The 24,708-nt window shown below is 46.2% G+C and overlaps 1 protein-coding gene across 1 annotated transcript in view; it reads left to right on the top strand.

Annotated features, from left to right (window-relative positions):
* Window positions 1-6,934: 6,934 nt before the first annotated feature.
* LOC145356929 (uncharacterized) overlaps window positions 6,935-24,708 on the top strand; it is a 32,762-nt gene continuing 14,988 nt past the window's right edge. The window contains exons 1-2 of the mRNA XM_080209930.1: window positions 6,935-6,969; window positions 9,484-9,655. Coding sequence (XP_080066056.1) covers window positions 6,935-6,969; window positions 9,484-9,655 — 207 coding nt within the window. The remainder of the gene's footprint in view (window positions 6,970-9,483; window positions 9,656-24,708) is intronic.

The following is a 24,708-nucleotide window of genomic DNA, read 5'->3' as shown; positions in this document are numbered from 1 at the left end:
AATGAGGCTGGAGAAGTAGTAGTGGGGGACAAAGAAATGGCAGAGGAACTGAACGGGTATTTTGTGTCACTCTTTACAGTAGGAGACCCCAGTAACATGCAGAACTTCAAGAGAATCAGGGGGCAGAGGTCAATGTAATGGCCATCACTAAGGAGAAGGTGCTAGGGAAGCTGAAAAGTCTGAGGGTGGATTAATTACTCAGACTGGATGGACTTCACCCCAGGGTTCTGATAGAGATAAGCTGAGGAGATTGTGGAGGCATTGGTGATGATCTTTCAGGAATCATTTGAGACAGGGAAGGTTCCGGAGAACTGGAAAAAGGCTGAAGTAATACCCCTGGTTACAAAGGGAGGGGGGCAGAAGATGGGAAATTGTGGGTCACTTGGAAATGCATGGTAAAATAGGGCTGAGTCAGCACGACTTTGTTAAAGGGAGGTCGTGTCTGACAAATCTGTATGAATTCTTTGAGGCGTTAACAAAGAAGTTAAACAAAGGAGAGCCAGTGGATGTGATTTATTTGGATTTCCAGAAAGCCTTTAACAAAGTGCCTTTCAGGAGGCTGCTAAATAAGCTCAGAGCCAATGATGTTAGAAGATAGAAGATTGACTGACAGAATGCAGAGAGTGGGGATAAGGGGGTCATTTTCAGGATGGTAACCGGAGACTAGTGCTGTTCCACAGGGGTCAGTGTTGGAACCACAACTTTTCACTATATACATTACTGAACCGGAAGATCGAACTGAGGGCACGGCTGCTAAATTTGCAGATGATACAAAGATATGTCGAGGGACAGGTAGCGTTGAGGAAGTGGGGAGGCTGCAGTATGATTTGGACAGGTTAGGAGAGTGGGCAAAGAAGTGGCAGATGGAATACAATGTGGGAAAGTGTGAGGTTATGCACTTTGGAAGGAAGAATAGTGGTGTAGCCTTTTTTTTAAATGGGGAATGTCTTCAGAAATCTGAAACACAAAGGAATTGGGAGTCCTGGTTCAGGATGCTTAAAGTTAACATTCAGCTTCAGTTGGCAGTTAGGAAGGCAAACTCAAAGTTAGCCTTCATTTCTGGAGGGCAAGGATGCAAGAGCAGGGATGTACTGCTGAGGCTGTATAAGGCTCTGGTCAGACCCCATTTGTAATATTGTGAGCAGTTTTGGGTCCCATACCTAAGGTAGGATGTGCAGGCCTTGGAGGGTGTCTAGAGGAGGTTCACAAGAATGATCCCAAGGATTAAGGGTTTGTCATATGAGGGACAGTTGAGAAGTCTGGGTCTATACTCGATGGGGTTTAGAAGGATGAGGGAGGAATCTAATTGAAACTTACAGAATACTGAGAGACTGAGATAGAGTGGACATGAGAGAGTGTTTCCACTAGTGGGAGAGACTAGAACTCAAGGGTACAACCTCAAAGGAAGGGGTGCTCCTTTCAAACAGAGATGAGGAGAAGTTTCTTCAGCCAGAGGGTGGTGAATCTGTGAAACTCATCGTTACAGAGGGCTGTGGAGGGCTGGTCATTGAGTGTCTTTAAGACAGAGATAGGTTCTTGATCAATAAGGTGATCAAGAGTTACAGGGAGAAGGCAGGAGAATGGGGATGAGAATCATATCAGCCATGATTGAATGGCGAAGAAGACTCAATGGGCCGAATGGCCTAATTCTGCTCCTATATCTTATGGTCTTGCATTCTGTGTATTGACGATCGCCGTGAAGGTCTATGCCATTTGCAATATGGAGCCTTTTCCAAAAGAAACTGGTCAGCAAGTGAGGCAATTCGTTAGTTCCCTGGTCACAGACCACCTGATGTGGAATGTTGTACCGACCAAAGAACAAAGAACAAATAACAAAGAACAACACAGCACGGGAAACAGGCCCTTCGGCCCAACGAGCCCGCGCCGCCGTCCCATTGTCTCAGTGACCTACTCATGATTTTAGTCTACGCCTAATGTGCGAGGATCAGGGAGGTCCAATTTAGGGACAATTTGTTACCCAATCAATCAGCCTAAAAGCGCATCTTTGGGATGTGGGAGGAAACCGGAGCACCCGGAGGAAACCCACGCAACCACGGGGAGAACGTGCAAACTCCCACAGACACAGGCCCAAATCCATGTGTCCGCACAGCAACAGAGATAGTCTCTGAGCTGTCATGTTGCCCTCGAGATGGTCCAGTTTAAGCACACTAACGACATGAAGCAATAGGCAACTCCTGAAGCAACGTCCAAGAGCAGCCCACTACAACCTGCCGCATGCATGCCCCTTGCTGGTCAACAAGGTGGACTTAAATGCCTGTGGAGACAAAAAATTCATTATTAAACAGGCAAAGACTGTAACATCCCTGAGGCAAAAACGTAATCCCAAGCCTACAATGTTTAGTAAGGCCTGCTATATCCCCCTGTATGTAGACCGCTCATGTGGCTGTCTAAGTGACTCTTAAACAACCCTAGCGTGCCTGCTTCCACCACCTTACTCGGCAGTGCATTCCACACCCCCACTACCCTTTGCGTGAAAAAATGCCCTCTAATATTTGTCTTATACCTAGCCCCCCTCACCCTAAGCCCGTGACCCCTCGTTCTATCCATTTCTAATAGTGGAAAAAGCTTACCACCATTTACTCTATCTATCCCCTTCATAATCTTATAAACCTCTATTAGATCCCCCCTCAGCCGACGTCTCTCAAGGGAAAACAGCCCAAGTTCGTTCAATCTTTCCTCGTAAGACAGCCCTTCCATACCAGGCAGCATCCTGGTAAATCTCCTCTGCACTCTCTCCAGGATCTCTACATCCTTCCGGTAGTACAGCGACCAGAACTGGACGCAGTACTCCAAGTGAGGCCTAACCAACGTTCTATACAACTGCAACATCAGGCTAACATACCATACGCTTTCCTCATCACATTCTGCACCTGCACCGACACCTTCAGGGACTTGTGCACTTGCACCCCCAGGTCTCTCTGCGTATCTATACTCTGGATAGTTCTACCTTTTATCGTATAACTCCCCTCCACATTATTCCGGCCAAAGTGCATCACCTCGCATTTCTCCGGATTAAATTCCATTTGCCATCTATCTGCCCAATCTACCAGCCTGTCTATGTCCTGTTGCATTGCCAGGCACTGCTCCTCAGTACCCGCCAATCCAACCATCTTAGTGCAGCTTAGACCAGCAGTGCATCCATTTGTTTGGACCTCTGCCAAAATCCCTGTCCAGAAACCTGACCACTTCTTGCTTTCAAACAACCGCACAACCTCAAACAGACCATTGTCCACAGCAAACTGCCCAGCCTCAGGAGAACAGTAACCATGACACCACACAACCCTGTCACAGCAACCTCTACAAGGCATGCCGGATCATCGACATGGATATCATCATCTCAGGTGAGAACACCATCCACCAGGTACACGGTACATACTCTTGCAATTGGGCCCACGTTGTCTACCTGATATGGTGCAGGAAAGGATGTCCCAAGGCATGGAACATTGGGGAGACCATGCAGACGCTACAACAGTGGATGAATGAACACGGTTGGACAAGACTCTTCTCTTCCTGTTGGGGAACACTTCAGCGGTCACAGGCATTCGGCCTCTGATCTTCGGGTAAGCATTCTCCAAGGCAGCCTTCATGACACACGACAATGCAGAGTCGCTGAGCAGAGACTGATAGCCAAGTTCCGCACACATGAGGACGGCCTCATCCGGGATCTTGGGTTGATGTCACACTATCTGTAACCCCCACAACTTTCCTGGGTTGCAAAATCTCACTAACTGTCCTGGCTGGAGACAAATCACATCTCTTTAACCTGTGCTAAACCGTCTCTCCATTCACATTGTCTGTATCTTTGAGACTTGGTTACCTGTGAAGACTCTCATTCCAACCATTATTTTGTAAATTAAGTTTGTGTCTTTATATGCCCTGTTTGTGAATGGAACTCTCACTCATCTGATGAAGGAGCAGCAACTGCTCCAAAAGCTGGTGGATTTTGCTACCAAATAAACCTGTTGGACTTTAACCTGGTGTTTTGAGACTTCTTACTGTGTTTATCCCAGTCCAACACTGGCATCTCCACATCATACAAGCCTGACATCAACAATTCAGCTTCATGGATCACTGATATTTTTCACTGTCGGAGTCACCCATTGAAAGCCACACCAAGGGACAGATTGTGATATGTCTGTGAACACTGCTTGCAGTCTTACCGTCTGGGACACAATTGTCCTACCAAGATTCTTTAAGAGCCAGCCCATTTGGTACTGTGTTATTGAACATACTTGTGTTCAGGTTGGTCCCATAATGTGTGTGCACTTTATCTTTTAATTGTAGGAACAGGAAGGAACAGGAAGAGCTAATTCAAGTTTTACTCTTCTGGTCAATGCAACAGATGAATGACCTGCCCTGACTTCCAATTAAACTTTGCAATTGATGAAGAAGTTATGTTAAGGTGGCACAATTGAAACTTATCATGCTACTGTGTAGACCATCCTTTACTTGGAAATGTGGAATACAAAATGCTAGAAGTGGACGGCTGGTCTCGGCCTGAGGAATGAGAAAGGTGCAAAAAAGTGATTGGTCCCAGTATCCCAGTAAAGGGTCTCAAAAGGGGAAAGTTGGGTGAATAAAGCATTTCATCTGTATGAATGGCCAGCCACAGAGGGCCTCATTGTTGAATAAATTATTGTCAATAAGAAACTGAAAGGCAAGGTCACCCTGTAAGTTTACCCATTGAGAAGCTAAGCCACCCAGAACAGTTCTGAGACAACAACTGGGATGACCCCACTGAGTGTCAGTGCATCAAGATCTAAGGAGATGAAAAATAATCCGGTATTTTCACTCCTGATCATTGTTCGGGGATGCTGGAAGTTGCAACGATGAGCAATTTTTTTTAAAGTTTAAAGATTAAAGTTTATTTATTAGTGTCACAAGTAAGTTTATATAGTCAACATAAGCAAAGCATCACTTGTGCTTTAAAGAGAATTTTGAGGAGGATAGGACAAAAGAGCTTGCTTTTGTCATTAGAATTGTCACTTCCCATAACTTCCCATATTTCTTGGAACTTCACATTTGAATCCCTAATCTGCTTCCTGCTCCTAATTATCCTGCTCGCTCAGCATGTAATCTCAATGTTTTCCAGACACACTGACTGCGTGCAGAATAGAGCTCAATCTGGAAACAGTCTTCTTAAACACATCAAAAAATCTACTGTACTTGCCTACTATCATTTCCCTTTTCATATCAAACATCTCCCTTTTCCGAGCAAGCAGAAGACAATATGGTATGCTCAAAAATGTGTAATTGTGAAGTACCCATTTATACACCCACTGACCTCATGTATTAACAACTGTTTGCTATGTCACTCAGTCTCTGCTGGGTTGAAGACTTCCAGATCATGCCAGTGGATCATCACGCTTTCTCATGTCTACGTATGAATTCCTCCAGGAGTCTTTCAGTGCAACGACTTCTTTGCATACCTTTGCTGTCTGTCGTTCTGCCAGGCTCCACATCTAGTTAATTATTTTCAACACCCACTTTGTTTTAACAACTATGGGAAAGGGGATCATTATTTCCTTTACGTGGTATCTTTGCCTCATTTTGAAATGTGTTTGTTCAGGTCTTGCACAGCCAAACCTCAATACAATCTAATTATCTTGACCCTGTTTCTTGTTTGTTATCTATCCATGCCAATATATAACTGCAACAACTTATGCTCTTATCTTGTGTACTAACGTTTTACGTTCACAAGCTTCATGCTTGTAACCAGAAGCTGGAACATATTTGGATTTCCAGAAGGCATTTGATAAGCTGCCACATAATGGGGAACAGAGAGTCAGAACCATTAGATAATTGCAGTTGGCAAACTATACCTTGTTGAATGCCATTGGGATTAGTGCCTATATTTTAGCATTGGATGAAGAGACGACCTAGATTGCAGCCAAATTTGCTGGTGATAAGTACAAAAATCAGAAAACAGGCTGTGAGGAGGATACAAGTGCTCTAGAAATAGGATTTAGATATGTTAACTGAGTGGGAAGAATGTTGGAAGGTGGTGAATAATGTGGGAAAATGTCAGGTTGTCCACTTTGCCCAAATCTTTCCAGCCGTGTCTGTCGGTGTACTCTCCCGTTCTGTCCACTAACAGCTGAAGATGTATTTATGTTTTGCAGGAATTGGGAATTACAAGATTTTAAGGTTTTGAATTGTCAGGTTTGTTCAGATAAATTGACCCATTCTGCTCCAAGCTGGATGGATTTTTTTGTAGCAGCGAACTGCAAATGGAACAAGATTTGCAGTAGCTTCAAGATATTTGAGAATTTATTTGCATTTGAGCCCTGGATTGGGCAGCAAGGGCAGTCAGAATAAATGAACCAATTACCGTGCTGGTAGAAATAATCTTGTACACAAAACACACTCAGGCGCAAATTCTGAAAACGGGAAGGTTGAAAACGGTGTTGGATGTAAGGCTGGCTCAATGGGAAAGCCTGCTCCTGCCAGTAAATGGGCTGATTACTACAGTTAGAGATGAGGGAAATAACCCAGTGGGGTCGGTGAACATTGAAGGAAAGGACCATGATGTGATGTGCAGCTGAGATGTGAGGAAGCGAACAGGGTAATAGAAGAGCCATTATAGGGGATCTGATGTGACCCTGTTTGTCAAAGGGTTACAGTAGAGTTAAAGGAGAGCCAAGAACAGGATGGGCAATAGTTGAATGGGGTAGGGCAGAATTAACGGTGAGATTTATTTGATGGATAATGAGAACAACAACGGTGATCTTTTAAAAACGGACATTTAAAGGGATTCTGAAAAAAAAACGTGCAGTTTAGGTGGTAGCAATGGATGCAGGAACAACATTTTTTAAAGAAGAGATAAGATAGGCATCAACAGACATCTGAAAGCCAACAACATTTGGGACAGTTCTGACACAGGAAAGTGTGCTGTTAGCAAGCTGCCTGAAAAATGATGCAACTTAAGGCACAGAATAAGCAATCAAGGTAAGTCACTGCTTGGAATCAAATAGAAAGATTTGATTCTGTCTTAAAGGTGTTATGAAGCAAACTGAATACGATGAAGTAATTGAGGGTGGAAGATAGAGATGGGAAATTAAACAGCAGATGGGAATTGGGATATTGAGTGCAGTTCAGTTCATCAGGATATTTTGATTTGGCACTGATGTACATTCTAGAAAAAGGAAAGTATAGATTGGCTAGTAAACTGATAGTTTTCTCTTGGTGATATTTGCTTACTTGTCTATGTTTATTAAAGAACAAAGTTTGATACCCTAAACAACCGAGGCATCGGGACCATACGTGCAGAGATGAGCAAAGACTTCAAAATCTGTTGATAAGATTGTCTGAGAGTCAAGAAGGTGTTGGCATAATATTGAGGTACTGCATAAATGTTCAGATGAGTTACATACAATGTAACTAATAGATCCATTCAAGAGTTTGGAAATGCTTGCTATTATATATTTAAGAACACATCTCAAACATTCACTCTACTTGACAAACAACATGGTATGAAATGTTAAATGGGGCCAAAGGGATTAAGTCCCCAGCACACACTCAACAGAGAAACCAATTTCAAGACAATTGGGACAGAATAAGAAATAACTCAGTAACTGTCAGAAAAAAAACGAGCAAAATTACAGTGAAAGAGTAAATAATTTGGGTGGAAAGAATTAAGCAGCAAATAAATCTTGCAAAGAATATCCATGAGATGAATACAGATAAATGGAGGATATTTTCAGTCTATGCACAATATTTTAAATGATATTGAGTTAGGAAACTGCTAGTGGGGAGTGTCAGGCAGAAAGGAACATTAATCTAATCATTCAAGAGACCACATTCAAGTCGATATTAACAAAATTTAACACAAATCATGTGAAGAGGAAGCTGGTGTCTAAACAACAAGGTAGATCTCCCTGTGCACAGATAGCCCCACTCAAGAGCAAGAGAAGATAAAGTGATTGAGAATAAAAAATAAGACAAGAGTGACAGAATCTCCAGATAGTGAAGGAGTGTGGAGGAAAGAAGGGAAAGTTGTTGCCCTAAGGAGTATCAAAAGACTTAGAAGGGATTTACCACGGGACAAAGCATACCAGACAGAACAACGTGTCAGATTTAATGGGCTGGTGGTGGAAGGGAATCGGAACAGAAACTACCCAATTTTGCCAGCAATGTGTTACGTATGCGCAGTGTAACCCTGGGGAGGCAACAATCATAAAAAAAATCTCCAGTTTCATCCCAGAGGACCTTGGCAACACATACAGATTGATCTTACACTTCCATTAGTCTCATCAAGCTAATAACGGGTCAAGCTAACCAACTAACTGAAGGAATCATAGAGGGACAACAATCCTGCCCAGGCTCTAACCCCAACGTATTTACCCTGCTAATCTCCCTGACATAAGGGGCAATTTACCATAGCCAATCAACCGAACCCAAACATCTTTGGACTGTGGCAGGAAACTGGAGCACCCGGAAGAAACCCACACAGACACGCGAAGGACATGCAGACTCCACGCAGACAATGACCTGTGAGGCAGCAGTGCCAACCACTGTGCCGCCCATACAATATGTAAAATGTTAATGGATATAAATCGCTTTGTCATTTTACTGCTCGCTTTTCCAAAGAAATGTGGTCATCAGTCAAAGCTGTGGTTAACACTTTAGTTGCTGATCTACATTTGTGACCAGGTGGAAGGCCCTGGGATATGCTCCACTGAATCCTCCACCCTCCGGGGATTGAGGGACTTGCTCCTGGGAATAAATGTAGTTCAGCAACTGAAGTGTTAACCGCAGCTCTGACTGATGACTACATTTCTTGGAAAAAGGAGCAGTGATTTAATCAGCTTTAATTACAAAACACCTTTCCTCAGAAACAAACTGGCCCCCCATACAGACGTCACTGCCCCCCTCCCCATGCAGACATCGCTGCCCCCTCTCCCCATATAGATATTGCTTCCCGTCCTCCACATACAGACATCACTGCCCCCTTCCCCGTACACACATTGCTACCCCCTCCCCATACAGACATCGCAGCCCCCTTCCCCGTACACACATTGCTACCCCCTCCCCCATACAGACATCGCAGCTTCTCTCCCCATACAACAAAGCTGTTCCCCTCCCCCATACAAATATCTCTGTCCCCCTCCTCCACATAGACATTGCTGCCCCCCTCCCCCACACACAGACATGGTTGCCTGCTCACCCCATGGATCTGGATAATGTGGGTACCCCATCTCTCCATTCCTTGAACATACTGAGCTCACTACTGCCCTGCAGAGAACTTGCTTTGTGCTGACATGCACAACCCCAGCTTGTGAGCATTCCCTCTCTTGAATGGGTTCCCTGAGTATAACACCCACCTCCAGATACAGCAGCTTATCAATTAGGAGCCCTGATATTGCACCCCTTTTGGACACAAGAGCCTGTTGAATGGCAGCCAATCAGCACCCCGAGGGATGTATGGCACTCAGTTGAAAACAGCCATCAAAATTTCTCAAGGATTTGTTGCCACCTGGTCCTTGAGGAGCCGAATTCACTGCACCTGTACCAGCCACAGCTGTATATAACCTGCAGGAATGGACACACAGCCAGTCACGCCACAAAGTTGTCTTCAAGGAAAGCAGCCTCCAGATTCAATGAAGCCGACCAGGAGAGCTTATTTGCTGCCGTGGTTAGTTAATCCCAACTACTTAGCTGGGTCCCAGCCCCACTCCTTCCCTGGTGAGCCGAACTTGGGACCTGGTCTCTCTCTCTCTCTGTGGCTCTGCTTCTTAAGCGAAAAGGTTATTGGTTAACTCTGATATTTTGCACTTTATAATTGGGGTCTATGTTGGGGTGTAGCCCCTTTAAGGGAATGGGTCAGATGACCCTGGATTTGGTGTGATCTGCCTGGGAACCGCTCTGAGTGGGTCGTTATAGCCTGGAGTGCGGAATGAGTAAGACTGCAGTAAATATCTGTGTTACCAAAAGCCTGTCTGTGGAGTGAGTTCTTGAGGATACCCCTCAGTAATAAAGAATTTAACAGTAATGGTCATTTTTATTAATTACTCTTTCTAAAAAATGACTACATTGCTTTGACATTGATCTCCCTTTTACACTCAGGTTTAATATTGTGACAAACCTTATCTTGCCGAAATTGCTCAACCGCCCCATGGATGAGAAGGAAATTAAAGTCTGGCTGTCCATGTGAAATGGTTGGACAAGTCTGCTCCATCTCCCATCAGGCTCATCACAGAAGCACGACTGAGACCTTTCTAACGTTATTGATTACAAAATAGGAGTAAGACGTCACACAGCACCAGGTTAAAATTCAACAGGTTTATTTGGTAGCAAAAGCCAATAGCTTTTGCAGCACTGCTCCTTCATCAGGTGAATGGGATTTCAGTTCACAAACAGGGCATATAAAGTCACAAACTCAATTTACAAAATAATGGTTGGAATGTGAGTCTTCACAGGTAATCAAATCTTTAAGGACTTTTAAGACTTGAGTAACCTTTAAGACTTGATTACCTACAAAGACTCTCATTCCAACTATTATTTTGTAAATTGAGCTTGTGTATTTATAATGCCCTGTTTGTGAGGTGCTGATATTTTGTGGTAAAATCAAAGAATTGGATGTTACAACAGAGGTTAGCAGTCTGTAGCACGGACCACTCAGTGATCGAAGGAGACACCAACATTTATTTGGGTTGAAAAGAGAATGTAGTTAAATGGGAACTGAGCAGCCATAGGATGTGGACAATTGCTCAACTCTGGAATAAACACCAACACAGACTCGGTGATCGAATCAGCCCGTTTTGTATCGTTACTTTAGCCACATTTTATGGATGGATTATATTTTATTGACAGTTGATTGGCAGTTGAAATAAATTCGGTCAAACTTCAAGAGATAAGGAATTTCATTCTCGTAATAAATATTAATCAGCAGATAAAATGTTGACACATCTGCACTGATAACAATTCCTTGGGAAAAGGGAACGGCAAAACACAAAAATAAGTTGTGAGATTTAATAAAAGTCCACTCTTTTTGGGAAGTTAAGTCTAGACACGGATTCAATAGTTTTTTCATAAACAGCATCAAGGATGCAAAAAATATTGTTTACTTTCACAATGGACAGATTATACACACACGGCACAAAAAAATTCTAAGTGTTGAATTCACGTGAAAATCAGAGTAACTCATGCTGTTTTTTTCAGTGGGATTTCAGAGAAGAATCTCCCACACACTGTGCACTCACGTGAATTATGCTAAAAAATCAGGGGGTGGGGCCTATTCCTGCCCGGGAGGCCGGCAGCATAGTGCTGAGTGGGCCATTGCGCATGTACCGATCAGCTCATGCACAATGGCCCTGTCTGCTGGTCTCCCAATTGCTGGTCAGCCCCACGACCCCTGCAGTGCTGGCCCTCTCTCCCACTCCAATAGCCCGATCGATCCACCCCCCAAGCGTGCCGATGCCCAGCCCTTGCTCCCACACTGCCGGACAGTGCTGGGGACACAGGCTGGCACTGTCAAGGTGCCAATGCACACAGCACTGCCCCTTCACCTGACCCTCTGGGAGGGGCAATTGCTCCCCCTTCACTCCCAAGGGGTTGGTCCACCAGCTCCCCGAACGTAGGGAGCTGTCATAATCCCCGCTGGAATGAAATACTCCTGACGGGGAGGTGAGCTAGCGGGTCTGGATCTTTCAGTCCCAGGACAGCTAATAGCATTTAAATTACAGAGAAATGAAAATTAACATAAATTTTGCAGCTCCGGCCTATTTCCAGTGCGGAGCCGACGGTGCCAGAAATCTGCTAACAAATCAGTGCAACAGGATGGGAGAATTCCCCCCACCGTCTCCACATCAACAAACCTGCAGCATTTTTAACATTACAAAATGCGATTTGCGCCAGCAGGATTCCCCAGAGCGATTACCCTGCTACCCCCCGACCCCTCCGCAGGGGAGATGAGGAAGGGTGTGGGAGGGTGAGTGTTGGTGTCCCTTGAAGAGGCAGTGAGTGAGCTCCTTGTGGGTGTGTGATGGGTTTGTGAGTGTGTGAATTGAGAGTTAGGGTGGCACTGTGGCACAGTGGTTAGTACCGCTGCCTCACAGTGCCAGGTACTGAGTTCGATTCCAGTCTTGAGTGACTGTCTGTGAAGAGTTTGCACGTTCTCCCCGTGTCTGCATCAGTTTTCTCTGGGTGCTCTGGTCCGACAGGTGTCCTGGTAAGGAGTGCAGGTTTGGTATATTGGCCATGCTAAATTGCCCCTTTGTGCTCAGAGACTTGTAAATTAGGTGGATTTGCCGTGGAAATTTCATGCGGTGATGGCTCGGGGTTGATGGGTGAATGCCAGGGTGGGATTCTCTCCTGGGGGGGTGTGGGGGGGAAATGCCTGGATGGATGCAAAAGTTTCTGAGAGTTGGTGCAGACTTGATGGGCCAAATGGCCTCCTTCTGCACTGTCAGGATTCTATGGTTCCATAATGAGATGAGTTGCTTACCCTGGCAGGGCGGAGGAGATCATTCATCCTCTCCTGCACTGGATAACCCTCCTCCTCTGCAGGGAGCTGGTGGTCACCAGCGCTGCCACCATGTAGGGTTGGTAAAGGTGCTTCAGAGTCTCCTCCCTGTCGAGAGGCACAAGATGAGGCAATACCCCTCCAGGGCATCCAGCAGTCTGTCAAGGGATGTCTGTGTGAATCTTGCTTCTCAGCAACTATTCCTTACCTGGGACCATGGACAAGTGGCTGGGTTGTGCTGGGGTGACCTTTTAATGGACCGGCCCACTGATTGAAGTGCTCAGCTGGAAACAGGGTGGGCAAATCAGAGTTAAACTCAATTTCAAATAGTTGCTTCCAAGATAAATGGAATACTCTCATTCTTCACCTGTACTGGAGTGTGGAATGAGTAAGACTGCAGTAAATATCTGTGTTACCCAATGCCTGTCTGTGGAGTGAGTTCTTGAGGATATCCCTCAGTAATGAAGAATTTAACAGTAATGGTCATTTTTATTAATTATTCTTTCTAATAAAATGACTACATTGCTTTGACATTGATCTCCCTTTTACACTCAGGTTTAATATTGTGACAAACCTTATCTTGCCGAAATTGCTCAACCGCCCCATGGATGAGAAGGAAATTAAAGTGTGGCTGTCCATGTGAAATGGTTGGACAAGTCTGCTCCATCTCCCATCAGGCTCATCACAGAAGCACGACTGAGAGCTTTCTAACGTTACTGATGACAAAATAGGAGTAAGAAGTCGCACAACACCAGGTTAAAATTCAACAGGTTTATTTGGTCGCAAAAGCCACAAACTTTTGGAGCACTGCTCCTTCATCAGGTGAATGGGATTTCAGTTCACAAACAGGGCATATAAAGTCAAACTCAATTTACAAAATAATGGTTGGAATGCGAGTCTTTACAGGTAATCAAGTTTTTAAGGACTTTTAAGACTTGAGTAACCTTTAAGACTTGATTACCTATAAAGACTCTCATTCCAACTATTATTTTGTAAATTGAGCTTGTGTATTTATATGCCCTGTTTGTGAGGTGCTGATATTTTGTGGTAAAATCAAAGAATTGGATGTTACAACAGAGGTTAGGAGTCTGTAGCACGGACCACTCAGTGATCGAAGGAGACACCAACATTTATTTGGGTTGAAAAGAGAATGTAGTTAAATGGGAACCGAGCAGCCATAGGATGTGGACAATTGCTCAACTCTGGAATAAACACCAACACAGACTCGGTGATATAATCAGCCTGTTTTGTATCGTTACTTTAGCCACATTTTATGGATGGATTATATTTTATTGACAAACAGTTGAAATACATTCGCTCGAACTTCAAGAGATAAGGAATTTCATTCTCATAAAAAATATTGATCAGCAGATAAAATGTTGACACAGCTGCACTAATAACAATTCCTTGGGAAAAGGGAGCGGCAAAACACAAAAATAATTTGTGAGATTTAATAAAAGTCCACTCTTTTTGGGAAGTTAAGTCTAGACACGGGTTCAATAGTTTTTTGATAAACGGCATCAAGGATGCAAAAAATATTGTTTACTTTCACAATGGACAGATTATACACACACGGCACAAAAAAATTCTAAGTGTTGAATTCACGTGAAAATCAGAGTAACTCATGCTGTTTTTTTCAGTGGGATTTCAGAGAAGAATCTCCCACACACTCTGCACTCGCGTGAATTGTGCTAAAAATCAGGGGGTGGGGCCTATTCCTGCCCGGGAGGCCGGCAGCATAGTGCTGAGTGGGCCATTGCGCATGTACCGATCAGCTCATGCACAATGGCCCCTGTCTGCTGGTCTCCCGATTGCTGGTCAGCCCCAGAACCCCTGCAATGCTGGCCCTCTCTCCCACTCCAATAGCCCGATCGATCCACCTCCCAAGCATGCCGATGCCCAGCCCTTGCTCCCACACTGCCGGACAGTGCTGGGGACACAGTCTGGCACTGTCAAGGTGCCAATGCACACAGCACTGCCCCTTCACCCGACCCTCTGGGGGGGGGCAATTGCTCCCCCTTCACTCCCAAGGGGTTGGTCCACCAGCTTCCCAAACGTAGGGAGCTGTCATAATCCCCGCTGGAATGAAATACTCCTGACGAGGAGGTGAGCTAGCGGGTCTGGATCTTTCAGTCCCAGGACAGCTAATAGCATTTAAATTATAGAGAAATGAAAATTAATATAAATTTTGCAGCTCCGGCCTATTTCCAGTGCGGAGCCGACGGTGCCAGAAATCTGCTAACAAATCAGTGCAACAGGATGGGAGAATTCCCCCCACCGTCTCCACATCAACAAACCTGCAGCATTTTTAACATTACAAAATGCGATTTGCGCCAGCAGGATTCCCCAGAGCGATTACCCTGCTACCCCCCGACCCCTCCGCAGGGGAGATGAGGAAGGGTGTGGGAGGGTGAGTGTTGGTGTCCCTTGAAGAGGCAGTGAGTGAGCTCCTTGTGGGTGTGTGATGGGTTTGTGAGTGTGTGAATTGAGAGTTAGGGTGGCACTGTGGCACAGTGGTTAGTACCGCTGCCTCACAGTGCCAGGTAATGAGTTCGATTCCAGTCTTGAGTGACTGTCTGTGAAGAGTTTGCACGTTCTCCCCGTGTCTGCATCAGTTTTCTCTGGGTGCTCTGGTCCGACAGGTGTCCTGGTAAGGAGTGCAGGTTTGGTATATTGGCCATGCTAAATTGCCCCTTTGTGCTCAGAGACTTGTAAATTAGGTGGATTAGCCGTGGAAATTACATGCAGTGATGGCTCGGAGTTGATGGGTGAATGCCAGGGTGGGATTCTCTCCTGGCGGGGTGTGGGGGGGAAATGCCTGGATGGATGCAAAATTTTCTGACAGTTGGTGCAGACTTGATGGGCCAAATGGCCTCCTTCTGCACTGTCAGGATTCTATGGTTCCATAATGAGATGAGTTGCTTACCCTGGCAGGGCGGAGGAGATCATTCATCCTCTCCTGCACTGGATAACCCTCCCCCTCTGCAGGGAGCTGGTGGTCACCAGCGCTGCCACCATGTAGGGTTGGGAAATGTGCTTCAGAGTCTCCTCCCTGTCTAGAGGCACAAGATGAGGCAATACTCCTCCAGGGCATCCAGCAGTCTGTCAAGGGATGTCTGTGTGAATCTTCCTTCTCAGCAACTATTCCTTACCTGGGACCATGGACAAGTGGCTGGGTTGTGCTGGGGTGACCTTTTAATGGACCAGTCCACTGATTGAAGTGCTCAGCTGGAAACAGGGTGGGCAAATCAGAGTTAAACTCAATTTCAAATAGTTGCTTTCAAGATAAATGGAATACTCTCATTCTTCACCTGTACTGGAGTGTGGAATGAGTAAGACTGCAGTAAATATCTGTGTTACCCAATGCCTGTCTGTGGAGTGAGTTCTTGAGGATATCCCTCAGTAATAAAGCATTTAACAGTAATGGTCATTTTTATTAATTATTCTTTCTAATAAAATGACTATATTGCTTTGACATTGATCTCCCTTTTACACTCAGGTTTAATATTGTGACAAACCTTATCTTGCCGAAATTGCTCAACCGCCCCATGGATGAGAAGGAAATTAAAGTGTGGCTGTCCATGTGAAATGGTTGGACAAGTCTGCTCCATCTCCCGTCAGGCTCATCACAGAAGCACGACTGAGTGCTTTCTAACATTACTGATTACAAAATAGGAGTATGATGTCTCACAACACCAGGTTAAAATTCAACAGGTTTATTTGGTAGCAAAAGCCACAAACTTTTGGAGCACTGCTCCTTCATCAGGTGAATGGGATTTCAGTTCACAAACAGGGCATATAAAGACACAAACTCAATTTACAAAATAATGGTTGGAATGCGAGTCGTTCCAGGTAATCAAGTTTTAAAGGACTTTTAAGACTTGAGTAACCTTTAAGACTTGATTACCTATAAAGACTCTCATTCCAACTATTATTTTGTAAATTGAGCTTGTGTATTTATATGCCCTGTTTGTGAGGTGCTGATATTTTGTGGTAAAATCAAAGAATTGGATGTTACAACAGAGGTTAGGAGTCTGTAGCACGGACCACTCAGTGATCGAAGGAGACACCAACATTTATTTGGGTTGAAAAGAGAATGTAGTTAAATGGGAACTGAGCAGCCATAGGATGTGGACAATTGCTCAACTCTGGAATAAACACCAACACAGACTCGGTGATCTAATCAGCCTGTTTTGTGTCATTATTTTAGCCACATTTTATGGATGGATTATATTTTATTGACAAACAGTTGAAATAAATTCGGTCAAACTTCAAGAGATAAGGAATTTCATTCTCATAATAAAGATTAATCAGCAGATAAAATGTTGACACATCTGCACTGATAACAATTCCTTGGGAAAAGGGAACGGCAAAACACAAAAATAACTTGTGAGATTTAATAAAAGTCCACTCTTTTTGGGAAGTTAAGTCTAGACACGGATTCAATAGTTTTTTCATAAACAGCATCAAGGATGCAAAAAATATTGTTTACTTTCACAATGGACAGATTATACACACACGGCACAAAAAAATTCTAAGTGTTGAATTCACGTGAAAATCAGAGTAACTCATGCTGTTTTTTTCAGTGGGATTTCAGAGAAGAATCTCCCACACACTGTACACTCGCGTGAATTGTGCTAAAAATCAGGGGGTGGGGCCGATTCCTGCCCGGGAGGCCGGCAGCATAGTGCTGAGTGGGCCATTGCGCATGTACCGATCAGCTCATGCACAATGGCCCCTGTCTGCTGGTCTCCTGATTGCTGGTCAGCCCCACGACCCCTGCAATGCTGGCCCTCTCTCCCACTCCAATAGCCCGATCGAACCACCTCCCAAGCGTGCCGATGCCCAGCCCTTGCTCCCACACTGCCGGACAGTGCTGGGGGCACAGGCTGGCACTGTCAAGGTGCCAATGCACACAGCACTGCCCCTTCACCCGACCCTCTGGGGGGGGCACTTGCTCCCCCTTCACTCCCAAGGGGTTGGTCCACCAGCTCCCCGAACGTAGGGAGCTGTCATAATCCCCGCTGGAATGAAATACTCCTGACGAGGAGGTGAACTAGCGGGTCTGGATCTTTCAGTCCCAGGACAGCTAATAGCATTTAAATTACAGAGAAATGAAAATTAATATAAATTTTGCAGCTCCGGCCTATTTCCAGTGCGGAGCCGACGGTGCTGGAAATCTGCTAACAAATCAGTGCAACAGGATGGGAGAATTCCCCCCACCGTCTCCACATCAACAAACCTGCAGCATTTTTAACATTACAAAATGCGATTTGTGCCAGCAGGATTCCCCAGAGCGATTACCCTGCTACCCCCCGACCCCTCCGCAGGGGAGATGAGGAAGGGTGTGGGAGGGTGAGTGTTGGTGTCCCTTGAAGTGGCAGTGAGTGAGCTCCTTGTGGGTGTGTGATGGGTTTGTGAGTGTGTGAATTGAGAGTTAGGGTGGCACTGTGGCACAGTGGTTAGTACCGCTGCCTCACAGTGCCAGGTACTGAGTTCGATTCCAGTCTTGAGTGACTGTCTGTGAAGAGTTTGCACGTTCTCCCCGTGTCTGCATCAGTTTTCTCTGGGTGCTCTGGTCCGACAGGTGTCCTGGTAAGGAGTGCAGGTTTGGTATATTGGCCATGCTAAATTGCCCCTTTGTGCTCAGAGACTTGTAAATTAGGTGGATTAGCCGTGGAAATTTCATGCGCTGATGGCTCGGGGTTGATGGGTGAATGCCAGGGTGGGATTCTCTTCTGGGGGGGGTGGGGGGAAATGCCTGGATGGATGCAAAAGTTTCTGAGAGTTGGTGCAGACTTGATGGGCCAAATGGCCTCCTTCTGCACTGTCAGGATTCTATGGTTCCATAATGAGATGAGTTGCTTACCCTGGCAGGGCGGAGGAGATCATTCATCCTCTCCTGCACTGGATAACCCTCCTCCTCTGCAGGGAGCTGGTGGTCACCAGCGCTGCCACCATGTAGGATTGGGAAACGTGCTTCAGAGTCTCCTCCCTGTCTAGAGGCACAAGATGAGGCAATACTCCTCCAGGGCATCCAGCAGTCTGTCAAGGGATGTCTGTGTGAATCTTCCTTCTCAGCAACCATTCCTTACCTGGGACCATGGACAAGTGGCTGGGTTGTGCTGGGGTGACCTTTTAATGGACCGGTCCACTGATTGAAGTGCTCAGCTGGAAACAGGGTGGGCAAATCAGAGTTAAACTCAATTTCAAATAGTTGCTTTCAAGATAAATGGAATACTTTCATTCTTCACCTGTACTGCAGCATTCAGTTGATAATGAGAAATAAGGTTTTGGACACCAGCCAACCTCCTTTCCTTCCCGCTAACCTCCACTGACAAGGTGGGTTAGATGGAGGGAAAAATAAGAGTGCAGGAGTCAGAGCCAAGTGCCACTCATGGAGGAAAGAAGGATTTGGCCGTCTCTTCTTCCATTCTCTCCAGTTGTTGTTTTTGAACCAATAAGGGGAATGGCACCAAGAAATTAGTGGCAGCCTTAAGGCCCTATTGGCTCTGGAAGTTATAATGGACACCCTCTGCAGATTGGATAAACCATGGAGATCCCTGCATATAGAACAAAGAACAAACAAAGCACAAAGAACAACCCAGCCCGGGAAACAGGCCCTTCCGCCCAACGAGCCCACGCCGCCATCTTAACACCACCAGTCTCCCCCTCCACCCATCACCCTTATCTAATGTTTAATGGCCATCCACATTGAGGGAAACTAATTTAGGGACAATTTATTACTGCCAATCAGCCTAATAGCACATCTTTGGGGTGTGGGAGGAAACCGGAGCACCCGGAGAAAACCCACGCAAGCACGGGGAGAATGCGCAAACTCCCACAGACACCTGCCCAAATCCATGTGTCTGCACAGCAATCAGTGCTGGTCACTGAGCTGTCGTCTTGCCCAGTATCTGGTCCAGTTTAAGCACACACTAACGACATGAAGCACTAGGCCAATCTCGAACAACCAAGAGCAGCCCAAGTACGACCCATCGCGTGTATGCCCCTCGTTGGACACAAGGCGGACCGACTTAAAACCTGTGAATGAAAAGAGAAAACAATATTATTATTGTACCATATCCATTTACCTTACCAGGGACGCCCCAATGCTAATGACCCTTATTTAAAACAATCTCCTATATCCACCCATCTCCAACCCACTCATGTGCCTGTCTAAGTTACTCTTAAACAACTCTAGCGTGCTTGCCTCCACCACCTTACTTGGCAGAGCATTCCATACCCCCACTACCCTCTGTGTGAAAAACCTCCCTCTAATATCTGTGTTATACCTCTCCCCCCTCACCTTAAGCCCATGTCCCCTTGTCCTGTGTGTCTCTATCATAGGAAATAGCTTACCTCTGTTTACTCTATCTATACCCTTCATAATCTTATATACCTCTATTAGATCCCCCCTCAGTCGACGTCTTTCAAGGGAAGAGAGCCCCAATTTATTCAATCTTTCCTCATACCCCAGTCCTTCCATACCAGGCAACATCCTGGTAAACCTCCTCTGCACTCTCTCCAGAGTCTCCACATCCTTCCGGTAGTAAGGTGACCAGAACTGGACGCAGCACTCTAAATGCAGCCTAACCAACGTTCTGTACAACTGCAACATTAGACTCCAGCTCTTGTATTCTCTACCCCTTCCTATAAAGGCTAACATACCATAGGATTTCTTCACCACACTCTCCACTTGCACTGCCACCTTCAAAGACTTGTGCACTTGCACCCCCAGGTCTCGCTGTGATTCTATAGTCCTTACAGGCTTACCCTTTATCATATAACTCGCCCATACATTATTCTGGCCAAAATGCATCACCTCACATTTATCCGGATTAAACTCCATTTGCCATGTATCTGCCCAATATACTAGCCTATCAATGTCCCGTTGTATTGCCAGACACTGCTCCTCACTGCCTGCCAATCCAGCCATCTTGGTGTCATCAGCAAATTTGCTGATCACACCACTTACTCCTTCTTCCAAATCATTTATATACACTACAAAGAGGAGGTCCCAGTACTGAGCCCTGCGGCACACCACTAGTAAAAAGTCTGACAACACCAGGTTTACTGTGTTTGCCCCAGTCCAACACTGGCACATCCACATCATGCACACCACTAGTGACAGACCTCCAGCTAGAAAAGGACCCCTCCACTACTACTCTCTGTCTCCTCTTTGCAAGCCAGTTCTCAACCCATCTAGATACCTGGCCTCGTATCCCATGAGCCTTAACCTTTTCTACCAACTTACCATGAGGGACTTTGTCAAACGCCTTACTGAAATCCATATAGACGACATCAACGGCCCGTCCTTCGTCGACTGTTTTTATCACCTCCTCAAAAAATTCTACCAGATTTGTAAGGTAAGTCTTCCCCTTTACAAAGCCATGCTGCGTATCCTTAATCAGATCGCAACGCTCCAAGTGCGCATACATCCTATCCTTAAGCATCCTCTCCAACAACTTACCTACCACTGACGTTAAGCTCACCGGCCTATAGTTACCCGGGCTATCCCTCCTACCCTTTTTAAACAACGGTACCACGTTAGCTATCCTCCAGTCCTCTGGGACCTCACCTGTGTCCAAAGAAGAGACAAAGATTCGCGTCAGAGGCCCAGCAATCTCATCCCTCGCCTCTCTAAGCAACCTGGGATAAATGCAATCAGGCCCCGGAGATTTATTGGTCTTAATGCCCTCTAAAAGCCCTAACACTTCTTCCCTCGTAATCAATAGATCTTTCAATCGGTCTACCGCTCCCTCAATGACCGTACTAGACATCAAGCCCCTCTCCTTCGTGAATACCGACGCAAAGTATTCATTCAGGATCTCCCCCATTCCCTCAGCCTCGAAGCACAATTCCCCTCGTCTGTCCCTGAGGGGACCGATTTTACCCCTAGCCACCCTTTTGCTCCTAAGATAGGAGTAAAACGCCTTTGGATTCTCCTTAATCCTACCTGCCAAAGCCATCTCATGCCCCCTTTTTGCTCTCCTAACTCCCCTTTTGAGATCCCTCCTACTCTCTCTGTACTCCTCCAACGCTCTTTCCGTTCCCAGCTGCTTGGATCTGACATACGCCTCTCGTTTCTTCCTAACCAGATCTTCTATATCTCTAGTAATCCACGGCTCTCTAATCCTACCTTTCCCATCCTTCCTCCTAACCGGCACATGCTTTTCCTGCACCCATTTCAGTTTTCCCTTGAAAGACTCCCACATGCCTAACGTGGACTTGCCCTCCAACAACGTATCCCAGTCTGTATCCCTAAGCTCCTGCCTAATCCGGCTGTATCTAGCCTTCCCCCAGTTTAGCACCCTCCCCTTAGGACAGCACCCATCTTTTTCCATTCGTATCCTAAAGTAGACAGAGTTGTGGTCACTATTAGCCACATGTTCACCTACCGCAACCTCAACCACCTGACCCGGCTCATTGCCCAGAACTAAATCCAGCATAGCCCCCTATCTAGTCAGGCTATCTACATACTGCTGCAAGGATCCTTCCAATACACATCTTACGAATTCCTCCCCGTCCGAACCCCCAGCTCTAGGCACCTTCCAATCCATCCCAGGGAGATTAAAATCTCCCACTACAACAACCCTGTTCTGTGGGGTGTCGGGTGGCCTATAGTACACTCTTAGCATCGTAATGGCCCCCTTCCTATTCCTCAACTCCACCCACAGAGACTCAATTTCCAACCCCTATATGTTATCCTCCCTCTGCACCGCTGTGATGTGCTCCCTAACTAAGAGCGCCACTCCCCCTCCTCTTTTCGACCCTCCCCTGTCGTGCCTAAAACACTTATACCCAGGAATATTTAGCTGCCAGTCCTGCCCTTCCTTTAACCACGTCTCTGTCACTGCCACCACATCTAAATTCCTCACGAACATTAAGGCCTTAAGTTCATCCGTCTTACCCGTCACACTCCTCACTGAAGACCCTCAGGCCCACTCGATCCTCCTTCTCCTGGGAGATTTTCCCATCAACTAGACTTCCCCTGACCTCCAACTCACTCCCACTCCCAGTGCCTGAGCTGTCTCTCTCCTCCCCACCCCCCCTCCATATTAGTTTAAACCCTGCTGAAACACTCCAGCTAACCTCCCAGCTAAAATATTTGTGCCCTTCCCATTTAAATGTTCCCCATCCCACTTGTACAAGTGCCCTTCCCTCACAAAGACTTCCCAATGGTCTATAAAACTAAAACCCTCTGTCCTACACCAATCCCTCAGCCACGCATTCAGCTGTAGGATCTCATTATTTTTATCCCTGCTATTACTGGGCACTGACAGCAGCCCAGAGATCGCCACCCTGGAGGCCCTGCACTCCAGCCTGGCTCCCAACTCCCTGAACTGCCTACGTATATCCCCCCTGCTCTTCCTTCCTATGTCCTTCTCTCCTACGTGTATAATTACATCCGCCTGGGTCCCTTGGCCCTTCAAGATTCCCTCTACCCTCTCCGACACATCCTGTACCCCTGCTCCAGGGAGGCAGACTACCATCCTGGAGTCCCATTTTTGCCCACAGAACCACCTATCAATTCCTCTAACCCTCCTGGCCCCACCACTGTCTCACATCCAGCCCCCTTCCTTCCCTCTGAGGCATTTCGGTCTGCCCCTCGTGCCCTTTCCACCTCAGTTGTTGCTTTCCCCCTGATATCTTGAGAGACTACACCTGGGGTAGCCTTTGGAACATTACTCCTCTTCTTCTTCCCCTTCCTAACTGTAACCCACCCATTCCCCCCCTCCCTGGGCTCTAGGATCCCCTCTTGAACGTGATTCCTATCCATTAGCGCCTCATTCTCCCTGACTAAAAATAAATCCTCCAGCCTCAGCTCCAGTTGCCTAACCCAGCCCCTCAAACGCTGCAACTCCAGACATTTGGTGCAGATGTGGACTCTCCGGAGACGTGGTGTCTCCAGGAACTCCCACAGACACTGTCCCACAACCACAGGGAGAATGCACAAACTCCCACAGACACTGGCCCAATTCCATGTATCTGCACAGCTAGCAGTGATAGTCACTGAGCTGTTGTGGTGCCCATCTGCTGGTCCAGGTTAAAGCACACACAACGACGCAAAGTACTAGGCCACTCTCGAAACATCCAAGAGCAGCCCACGCACGACCCACTGTGTGCATGCCCCTCGTTAGACAACAAGGTGGACCGACACCTGTGGATCAAAGAGACAAAACATTAACATGTAGTATTACATTTCCAGTATCGTCCCGAGGCTCTGACCCTTTTTAAAACCGTCTCCTGTAACCCTCCATTCCTGTTTCACTCATGTGCCTATCTGAGTAAACCTTAAACAAGTCCAGAGTGCCTGCCTCCACCACTTTACTTGGAAGTGCATTCCATACCCCCACGACCCTCTGTGTGAAAAACCTCCCTCTAGTATCCAAATTATACTTCTCCCCCCTCACCCTTAGCTCGTGACCCCTTGTGATATTTGTCTCCAATCTAGGGAAAAGCCTGCCACTGTTGACTCTATCTATACCCTTCATTATTTTATACACCTCTATCTGATCCCCCCTTAATCTCTGTCTTTCTAAGGAGAAGAGCCCCAGTTTACCCAATCTTTCCTCATAACCCAGTCCTTCCATCCCAGGCAGCATCCTGGTAAACCTCCTCTGCACTCTCTCCAGGGTCTCCACGTCCTTCCGGTAGTAAGGTGACCAGAACTGGACGCAGTACTCCACATGCGGCCTAACCAACGTTCTGTACAACTGAAGCATTAGATGACAGCTCTTATACTCTATACCCCTTCCTATAAAGGCTAGCATTCCATCAGCTTTCTTCGCAACCTTCTCCACCTGGGTTGCCACCTTCAGAGACTTGTGCACTTGCACTCCCAGGTCCCTCTGCATTTCTATACTCTTAATCGGTCTACCTTTTATCATGTAACTCCTCCCTGCATTATTCCTTCCAAAATGCATCACCTCGCATTTGTCAGGATTAAATTCCGTCTGCCATCTATCTGCCCAGTATACCAGCCTATCTATATCCTGCTGTGTCACCTGACAATCTTCCTCAGTATCCGCCAATCCTGCCATCTTGGTGTCATCTGCAAACTTGCTGATCACACCACGTACGCCCTCTTCCAAGTCGTTTATATATATTACGAAAAGAGGTCCCAGTACTAAGCCCTGCGGCACACCACTGGTGACAGACCTCCATCTAGAAAAGGACCCTTCCACTACTACTCTCTGTCTCCTGTTGCCTAGCCAGTT

This window comes from Carcharhinus amblyrhynchos, chromosome 22 (genome assembly GCF_965287045.1).
Source record: "Carcharhinus amblyrhynchos chromosome 22, sCarAmb.v2.hapA, whole genome shotgun sequence".
Taxonomy (NCBI): domain Eukaryota; kingdom Metazoa; phylum Chordata; class Chondrichthyes; order Carcharhiniformes; family Carcharhinidae; genus Carcharhinus; species Carcharhinus amblyrhynchos.
The sequence above is the reverse complement of the archived record's forward strand: the minus strand, read 5'-3'. Positions and strand labels throughout refer to the sequence as shown.